This window comes from Cherax quadricarinatus, chromosome 23, assembly GCF_038502225.1.
Source record: "Cherax quadricarinatus isolate ZL_2023a chromosome 23, ASM3850222v1, whole genome shotgun sequence".
Lineage (NCBI taxonomy): Eukaryota > Metazoa > Arthropoda > Malacostraca > Decapoda > Parastacidae > Cherax > Cherax quadricarinatus.
The window spans coordinates 6,760,588-6,771,183 of NC_091314.1; the positions used below are offsets into that span (position 1 = coordinate 6,760,588).

Here is a 10,596-nt window from a genome sequence, read left to right on the forward strand (position 1 = left end):
TCACAGGATTGTGGTCGGTAATCCTCTGCCACCATTCATTAGTTCTGTGTTGCTGGCACTCTACAGGTGGAGAGCCAGAGGGCTGGCACTCCTCCACCGCTGAGCGAAGACGAGCTGGCACCCATGCCATCCAACACCGTCATATTCGGCAACATGTACGACCATTACCAACGTAAGTGTCACCCATGTTTTATACACGTACCTTTACGATTTTTATTTTTTTTACTCCTCTCGTTTTCTATAGTTCACTTTTCGTTTTTTGAAGTTCGATCTCCGTTTTCTGTAGCACACTCTACGTTTTCTGTACTTTACTCTCCTTTCCGTTCGATTTCCTTTATCGTGCTTTTCATTTCCAGTTGACCTTCACGATCAGATAAAGAATAGTCTCCCAAACCATACCCCGGCTGGGATTGAACCCGCGGTCAGAGAGTCTCAAAACTCCAGCCCGTCTCGTTAGCCACTAGACCAGCTAGCCACAATAAGATTCGTCCAACTAGGTATATTGACGGCAGTGAAGGGACTTGAGCTAGAGTTCGTCACGGCCACGCTAGCTGGAGATTCGTCTGTAAAAACTTGCATTTGTGGTCACAGTGGTGCCTGTGCTAACCTTCCTATGGTGTAGAAATATACCTAGTTGGATGAATCTTATTGTGGCTAGCTGGTCTAGTGGCTAACGCGACGGGCTGGAGTTTTGAGACTCTCTGACCGCGGGTTCAATCCCAGCCGGGGTATGGTTTGTTTGCAATCGTGTCATTACGATTTCGTGAGTCATGTTGACGTAATAGTCTCCCAAAGAAAACAGCCAAATTTGTACTTTGCTGGTGTTCCTCAGCATCAAGCCGAACCACAGAATCTTACCTTGCTAAATATAAAATACATAATATAAAATACATTTATATACTTTACTTATCAATGAATTTCCTTAATAAAATTTAACTCTTTCTGGGTGAGTATATTCTTCATGTGGGTCGCTTTTTACATCAGTTTTAAAAATATTAAATGGCAAGAAACATTATACGTAGTGGACAAACTAAGAATCCAAAAGGAAATATAAGATATATATATATATATATATATATATATATATATATATATATATATATATATATATATATATATATATATATATATATATATATATATATATATATATATATATATGTGTCGTGCTGAGTATGTAAAACTGGTCAATTAGCAAGAACTCATTTAAAATTAAGTCCTTTCTAAAAATTTTCTCTTATACGTTTAAAGATATATTTTTTTCATTAATGTTAATGTAAAAAATTTTAATTTTGCTCCAAAAGAATCTTAGAAAACTTACCTAACCTTATTATAACAAGAACAATTTATTTTAGCCTAACCCAAGTAAATATATTTTACATTTGTTTAAAATAATTTAATGTTAAACAAACACAGTGAGATATATTTTTTTCGTTAGGTTCAGAATGATTTTGGCGAAATTATTGCATACACAAATTTTTGCTTGTCCTATATGGCAAGATGAACGTTGCTATTTAAGCCAAGATCGCAAGTTCTGCCTATTCGGCACGACATATATATATATATATATATATATATATATATATATATATATATATATATATATATATATATATATATATATATATATATATATATATATATATATATATATATATATATATATATATATATATATATTTTATTATCACACTGGCCGACTCCCACCAAGGCAGGGTGGCCCGAAAAAGAAAAACTTTCACCATCATTCACTCCATCACTGTCTTGCCAGAAGGGTGCTTTACACTACAGTCTTTAAACTGCAACATTAACACCCCTCCTTCAGAGTGCAGGCACTGTACTTCCCATCACCAGGACTCAAGTCCGGCCTGCCGGTTTCCCTGAACCCCTTCATAAATGTTACTTTGCTCACACTCCAACAGCACGTCAAGTATTAAAAACCATTTGTCTCCATTCACTCCTATCAAACACGCTCACGCATGCCTGCTGGAAGTCCAAGCCCCTCGCACACAAAACCTCCTTTACCCCCTCCCTCCAACCTTTCCTAGGCCGACCCCTACCCCGCCTTCCTTCCACTACAGACTGATACACTCTTGAAGTCACTCTGTTTCGCTCCATTCTCTCTACATGTCCGAACCACCTCAACAACCCTTCCTCAACCCTCTGGACAACAGTTTTGGTAATCCCGCACCTCCTCCTAACTTCCAAACTACGAATTCTCTGCATTATATTCACACCACACATTGCTCTCAGACATGACATCTCCACTGCCTCCAGCCTTCTCCTCGCTGCAACATTCATCACCCATGCTTCACACCCATATAAGAGCGTTGGTAAAACTATACTCTCATACATTCCCCTCTTTGCCTCCAAGGACAAAGTTCTTTGTCTCCACAGACTCCTAAGTGCACCACTCACCCTTTTCCCCTCATCAATTCTATGCTTCACCTCATCTTTCATAGACCCATCTATGAAAAAATCGTGAACACGTGATACAAGATGCAAAACAACCACGGGAATGTTGAATGATAGCTGTATGCCATTCGCGTTGCAATCAACACATCAGGAGTCTGCAATGTTGCAGATAAAAGAAGGTTCAAGTAGATACGATCGTAAGGAACGCCTTTATTGCCCTTGCTTAATTCTTGACACTTGGCTTGTATATGTGTGTCGCTTTCTTTGATTTATCTCAATTGTATATTTTTATTCTTTTGGATTAATCATTTTCTGTTTTTCCTTGCGTTGTTATCCCCCACATTTTGTTGTTTATCTTCAGTACATTATTACTTGATTTAAGTTTCGCCTGGCTTGTGCATCTGTTGCTTCTGTCCGTCTTTGTTTGCTTGTAAGTGTCGTACTTCCTTCCTTCTTCCATGTATGCCTTCCTTACCTCTCCCTTTACCTACCTGCTTACCTTCCTCAATCCTGCCTCTCCCTTCCCTGATCTCCTAACTATCCTCCTCTTGCCTTCCTGTCCACCGTTAATTAAGTACGTGACAGCTCTTCTGGTGCCCCACAGAGCAACTGGACAACCTGGCCCGACAACACAGAGAGGAGATGGAACAGTTCATGAGGGAGCAAGAAAGCAACACCCGCCGTATTAACGACAACCTGCAGGACAAACTGGTAGCCAGACGACACCGCAGGGCTCGCATGAGGGTGGAAGAGGCGCAGAAGAAGGCGCTCTCTGGGTAGCGTCAACACCACCTGGGTAGAGAGAAGAATATTCATGTAATGAATGACCCATCCCCTCCTGTTACACTTCTTCCTACAGCTGCTGTGGCTGCTGCGGCTTCTGTAGCTGCTGCTGTTACTGCTGTGGCTGTAGCTACCACTCCTGAGGTTGCTGATGCTGCTGAAACTGCTTCTCCTGCTGTTGCGATATCCTCTAAACTGATGAAACACTGCTAACTACTTCACTGGACATTTGTGTACTATCTACGGCCTACGGTCATATGACCGTAGGCCGTAGATAGTACACAGGTTACCGGCTGCTTGAATGTACCGTAAAAAAAAATGTTTCCTAAAAAAAAAAAAAACAGTGTCTTTCTTTCTGTACCGAAGGTCTCGTCAGCGCTGTGATACTAAGCATGTTCTCAACCCAGAGACAAAAATAATAAATTCTGGGAGTTCATGTAGTGTGCTGTAGAAAAAAGTGATTGGCGGAAGGCGTGGATGGTACCTTAGATGTATTGCTTACCTATATTAAGGTAATCGTTTCACCTACGCAGGGTCTAAAGCCTCTTTGTGGCTAAACGTTTGGGGTTACTATGGTATCGTCTGCATCTAGGTGCAATGTACTCCACCTTCTTGGTGTTTACATACCAGTAAACTTCCCCAGTGAGAAAACACACTTTTGAATTTTGGCTTCAATTATATTTACATCCAAAAATGTTTATTATCATAAATGTCAACTTACACATGGAAGGATTTTTTTTAATAAACTCCTGACCATTTGGCAGATGAAGAGACAACTTTATCCTCGCGGCACATTCCAAAGTCTGCAAAACTGTTCTCCTGTGTTCATTTTTTCATGGATATCTGAACACCATGACCTCACTCCTCTCCAAGTCATCAAAGCTGCATTGTGATAATAGTCTAAACTGACCTTTGCTGACCCTCGTGAGGACCTGACCTATAATAGACAAGTGACGACCTTGACCCTATCTGCCTTGCCCCATGTGTGACCTAGGTGTTTGGTAGAATGACACCTAGGTGTTTTAGTAGAGTGACGTAGGTGTTTGTTTATAAGAGTGACAGGTGTTTGAGTGACCTGCAGTAAGTGTTGAGCAGAATGACCCAGTTCAATAACTCCTACCTATATTTTTACCAAATTTGGCACTGAAAAATGAGTCGGTAGTCTGAAAAATTGTCACCCTTTCAATTTACTTTTTTTTGAAACATCATTTGTAACGAGACCTTATAATATATATATATATATATATATATATATATATATATATATATATATATATATATATATATATATATATATATATATATATATATATATATATATATATATATATATATATATATATATATATATATATATATATATATATATATATATATATATATATATATATATATATATATATATATATATATATATATATATATATATATATATATATATATATATATATATATATATATATATATATATATATATATATATGTAGGAGTTATTGAACTGGATCATTCTGCTCAACACTTACTGCAGGTCACTCAAACACCTGTCACTCTTATAAACAAACACCTACGTCACTCTACTAAAACACCTAGGTGTCATTCTTCCAAACACCTAGGCCACACTACTAAACAGGTCACTGACAAACACCTAGGCCCCTACTACTAAGCACCTACGTGTAAGCCCTGCTGAGTTACAACCACTGGACCACATTTGGCACTGACAGAGGACTCTGCAGCCAGTAAAGATTCTCACACTTTTCTTGTTGCCACTTGGCGTGTGAAACACAGTGTACACATCCGCAAAGTATATTTTAATTATAGATTGTTTTATGTATGGGTACAAGTTTAATGTACTCACTTAATTGTGGTTGCAGGGGTAGAGTCATAGCTCCTGGCCCCGATGTGTGCGTATGTGTGTGTATGTGTGTGTACTCACCTAATTGTACTCACCTAATTGTGGTTGGAGGGGCAGAGTCATAGCTCCTGGCCCCGATGTGTGCGTGTGCGTGTGTGTGTGTGTATGTGTGTGTGTGTGTATGTGTGTGTGTGTATGTGTGTGTGTATGTATGTGTACAGTACTATATTTTCAAGTTTCTTTTCTACCTTTCCTTTAAGTATTCATCATTAAATACTCTCTGCTAATAAGATAATCGAGATCAACAAAGGGCATATTTAACAATAGTAGAATATACATACAACTGTTAATAAGACACATACTGTGGTTTATGGGATTTTATTGAGAAGATAGTTCCACCAGCGACTTGTATAAGTCTGGTCATAAGTCGTTAATTATACCTTATTAACGTGGAGAGATGAATGATCGTTGACGGGATCACTGTTATCAAGTGAGACAGCTGCAAGGCTCTCCTGTATGGATGTGGTAAATTTTTTGTTAATGGTTGATTACAAGAGCGTATGAGAATGACAAGAAGACTATAGCTATTCTTTTGTATATGATAATAATGTGTACCGAGCAGTAATTACAGGTATCAAGAATCGTGTGCACAGTTGTCTTAGAAAATATGTATCATGAACAAGAGATGTAAATGGCATTACTATCCTGAATAGTTGTTATGAAGAACATTTGTCGACCTTTACTGCTTGGTAAAGTTCACTTGATGACCTGAACAGGTGGTATTAATAATAATAATAGTTATCACTTAGTGTTGTGAAAGCGAGTCATTAGAACAGGTTTTTATAAACATATGTAACCATGCAAGTATCACGATGAACATTGAATCCAGGATGGGTCGTGAAGAACTTATGTACGAAGTCTTTATGAGTAACTCTTGTCGTGTCTTCAGAGAACACTTGTCTTGTGCAGGTATGATGAAAATATAATGTACTTCGCAGGTATGTACCGTGGATACAGGTGTTCAGCAGGTGTCTAGGATACAGGTGTTGTGTGTTGCTATTCTTAGCTTGTAAAATAAACGTGACAGCTGTCTGAGGCGTTTTTTCTCTTCCAACATTATGATATCTTGATGATAGGACGCTCTTAATCCAAGGAATTTGAGCTACCACTTCCTTGGTTCAAACCAGATTATAAATCATTCCACAGCCGCTGTATGACCCCTGTGAGTTAACGATTCCCCATGCATTATATACTTACATTACTTAATCAAATTTCCTTCTCCTGGGTTATTCTACGGTTTTGTTGGGAAGCCGGTTACTGACTCGGGTGGGGGGTGTAAGCGTCCTGCTCTGACAGGACTTGAACAAGAGAGTCGATGGGAACTTATGTTTAGGTGAGGCAGGTAGAGCATTAATCAGAATATTGAATAGCATGGGACTAAGAACTCCTCCCTGCGGTGTACCTAAAGACATTTCTTTAGACTCGCTTCTAAAGCCTTGGTAAAGGACAGAGGATACTCTACTTGACAGGTATCCTATTATCCAGAAGAGTAAGCTATCACCAATATTCATTTTGGCTAGTTCATGTAGTATAACGGTTCTGTTCGCAATATCAAATGCAGATTTTAGATCAAGAAAAGTGGTAAAACTAGTAGAGGCGTGTGCAGTGAGAAAGGTGGAAATACAGTTCTGCACACTTTTACCTTTCATGAACCCATAGAGGTAGGGGGAAAGTTGATGTCTGATTCTGTAGTACAGTCTGTTAAGTATCATTCTTTCAAAAGTTTTACAAAGACAACTAGTTAAGGAGATCGGTCTAAATGTATCAGGCTGTTGGGGCTTAGGGATAGGCACAATGAGACTATTGGTCCAGGAAGTAGGAAGAACGCCCTCAATGTAACTGAGATTATGCAGTGCCAACAAAGGATTATCAGGCACGTGCCTTAGAGTTCTGAGAATATCATAGGTTATACCATGCTCTCCAGGAGCAGTTGATCGACCTTTGGTTAATGCATTATCTAATTCATACTCGGTAAACCTGGAGTTTACCTGGAGAGAGTTCCGGGGGTCAACGCCCCCGCGGCCCGGTCTGAGACCAGGCCTCCTGGTGGATCAGAGCCTGATCAACCAGGCTGTTGCTGCTGGCTGCACGCAAACCAACATACGAGCCACAGCCCGGCTGATCCGGAACTGACTTTAGGTGCTTGTCCAGTGCCAGCTTGAAGACTGCCAGGGGTCTGTTGGTAATCCCCCTTATGTGTGCTGGGAGGCAGTTGAACAGTCTCGGGCCCCTGACACTTATTGTATGGTCTCTTAACGTGCTAGTGACACCCCTGCTTTTCATTGGGGGGATGGTGCATCGTCTGCCAAGTCTTTTGCTTTCGTAGTGGGTGTCGGTACTAGTCCCTCTAGGATTTTCCAGGTGTATATAATCATGTATCTCTCCCTCCTGCGTTCCAGGGAATACAGGTTTAGGAACCTCAAGCGCTCCCAATAATTGAGGTGTTTTATCTCCGTTATGCGCGCCGTGAAAGTTCTCTGTACATTTTCTAGGTCGGCAATTTCACCTGCCTTGAAAGGTGCTGTTAGTGTGCAGCAATATTCCAGCCTAGATAGAACAAGTGACCTGAAGAGTGTCATCATGGGCTTGGCCTCCCTAGTTTTGAAGGTTCTCATTATCCATCCTGGATAAAGAGGCAATCACTCTCATCAATATTTTGGCTCATAAAATTAATCAGTTTCAACATTTCTTCAGAAGTACTCTCTAATTTTTTTCTAATATGAGATGGCAGGTTTTCATGCCTGGATGTTTTGGACCAGTCATTTATGAGGTCATTTGCTTTTTCAAGAGGAAAGGGATGTGTGGAAAATACTGTATATATTTTCCAGAAATACAGTAGTTATATGTAAATAGATGGCTATACTGTATTTAAAAGAATTATATTATGGAAAATGGGAAACTGGGCCTGCGCCTGTGCAGACAGGAGAGTCGCCATTGTTAATTTGAATTGGATACAACGTTAGTGTAATGGGAAGGAATTTTCGTGCTCTAGAGGTTAAAATTGGGCTGACACCTCTCAAATAGGAGGCGAAATTGTTGGATGTGCATTCCTGCATAACTTGAGATATCAGACGACTGGACAAGACAGCTCCAGGAACCTCAGATAAGTCTTATGTAGTAACCTGGCCAGTGTTATTTTCATAGATAGACAGTGAGATTTTCTGAGTATGATACAAGTTAATCTCTAGTTAAATTGATGAGTGATATTAAGATATTTTCCTTCTGTTATGTAAATGTGTGTATATACTATAATCCTTTTTAAATTTTAATATACAGTCCACAAATTTATATATTTACCAGCATTCCTGGTGATGTATATTACATTTAATTAATAGGTCCAGAGCAACTTGTGGATAAGACAGTGGTAGGTATCGAAGGGGCACATTTTTTGCGACCTAGGTGTCCCAAATTCCTACTTGTCTAAATGATAAATAATAATCTATGTTCATTTACTGTTATGTATATAATGATACATTCAGATAAATGTAATTTTCCACAGGATGAGCAACATTGCCAGTTTTTTTCCTGGTTATTTTATTTATACCTTTCCAAGCCAAACTTAAAGGGGTGGACCTATTTAATCCACTAATAAATTGTTCCCATTCCTGTTGCCTAAGTTCTTGCTTTCTATTCCTTGCATTTGTTAGTGCAGCTTGGAACGTTCTGAGCAGGTCTGGAAACGCTCGGTATGTTTTCTTCCACCTGCTGCTCCTGTTCACCTAGCAGTAAGTAGGCACCTGGGAGTTAGTCAACAGTTGTGAATCGTTCCCTGGGAAGAAGATTAAAGAACCCCAGTGGAAATAAGACCGAGAGTCCTCGATGACACACTGATCCTGGGTAGCTTACTATCCTGGTTAAAAATTCGATCTAAATCTCATCCTGTCCTTTCAGTTCTGCGGGAAACTGGTCAGGGCACCACAAATCAGTTTCTTTTAAGTATCCTGAAAGCCTGTTGTTGTTAACTCAGGAGGGAGGAAGGGCGTCTGGATCTGCCGGAGCCCACACAAATAAAGAAGAGTAAAGTTTGTTTTCCAAGACATTACATTGTTTTGAATTACATGCTTTTATGGAACAACACATGGAAAAGCCCATAGTTACGCAATGCACTTAGGAAAGTTTCCATTAAGGTAATAGTTGACCCAGAAGCGGACTGAATCTTAAAACCGGTCCTGGCATCCTTCACCTCTCAGGTCGGCTCAGTGTTCATTAATAAGTTGCTTATCTGATAAAATAGAGAAAAATGCTTGGAAAAATACTAAATAAAATCCACTTAGAAATTAAATTTATTTTCAGTATAGTAACACAAGTACATCTCATGCCTAAGAAAGTAGATTATTTCTGCACAGTTCGCTGCATCTGACAGCGGCCCACCGGGCATTGCCCAGATGCTCGTATGGCCAGTCCGCCTCTGAACTGACCTGACCTAATTGTTCCCTCTTTTCATTTCAGAGGAAACTCTGTTGCATTTATAAGTCTCGCCATATTTTGGCAACATATTTTTTTCTCGGAGTGCCGGGAAGAATGGCTCAATGAGGCGTAAGCTTTGGTAGCCCTTTACCCAACATCAACAAATTCGTGCGGTCCTCGGGAGAAGAAACCCAGTCTTTTGCCCCATTCTAAGGACTCCGATGGAAATAAGTCACTCTGACTTTTTTTTTGGTTATCCTAGGTAATCTACGCATATGCTGCTATGTATGATCATTTATGTAACTATTTATGTGAACCTGTATCTGAATAAATTTACTTCTTTTTCCGGGAAAAACTTCCTTTCCTATACAATTTCCGCTCATCCTCGGGCAACATTTTCCCTGGAGTCCCGAGAGTCCCGGGAGTCCCGAGAGTCCCGGGAGTCCCGGGAGTCCCGAGAGTCCCGAGAGTCCCGAGAGTCCCGGGAGTCCCGAGAGTCCCGGGAGTCCCGAGAGTCCCGGGAGTCCCGAGAGTCCCGGGAGTCCCGGGAGTCCCGGGAGTCCCGAGAGTCCCGGGAGTCCCGAGAGTCCCGGGAGTCCCGGGAGTCCCGGGAGTCCCGAGAGTCCCGGGAGTCCCGAGAGTCCCGGGAGTCCCGGGAGTCCCGAGAGTCCCGGGAGTCCCGAGAGTCCCGGGAGTCCCGAGTCCCGGGAGTTCCGAATCCCGGGAGTCCCGAGAGTCCCGGGAGTCCCGAGAGTCGAGAGAGTCCCGGGAGTCCCGAGAGTCGAGAGAGTCCCGGGAGTCCCGAGAGTCCCGGGAGTCCCGAGAGTCGAGAGCCCCGAGAGTCGAGAGAGTCCCGGGAGTCCCGAGAGTCCCGAGAGTCGAGAGAGTCCCGAGAGTCGAGAGAGTCCCGGGAGTCCCGAGAGTCGAGAGAGTCCCGAGAGTCGAGAGAGTCCCGAGAGTCGAGAGAGTCCCGGGAGTCCCGAGAGTCGAGAGAGTCCCGGGAGTCCCGAGAGTTCCGGGAGTCCCGAGAGTCCCGGGAGTCCCGAGAGTCGAGAGAGTCCCGGGCTCGATAAGGTGTG

At 41.4% G+C, this 10,596-nt stretch overlaps 1 protein-coding gene across 3 annotated transcripts in view; it reads left to right on the forward strand.

Annotated features, from left to right (window-relative positions):
* synr (sayonara) overlaps window positions 1-3,481 on the forward strand; it is a 95,684-nt gene extending 92,203 nt beyond the window's left edge. For 2 of the 3 annotated variants that reach the window (XM_070088129.1, XM_070088128.1), the window contains exons 11-12: window positions 67-172; window positions 3,020-3,480. In XM_070088129.1, the coding sequence (XP_069944230.1) occupies window positions 67-172; window positions 3,020-3,195 (282 nt within the window). In that variant the 3' untranslated portion in view covers window positions 3,196-3,480. Of the gene's footprint in view, window positions 1-66; window positions 173-3,019 lie in introns of all 3 variants that reach the window. The other variant, XM_070088127.1, reaches the window with a different exon arrangement.
* The last annotated feature ends 7,115 nt before the right edge of the window (window positions 3,482-10,596 follow it).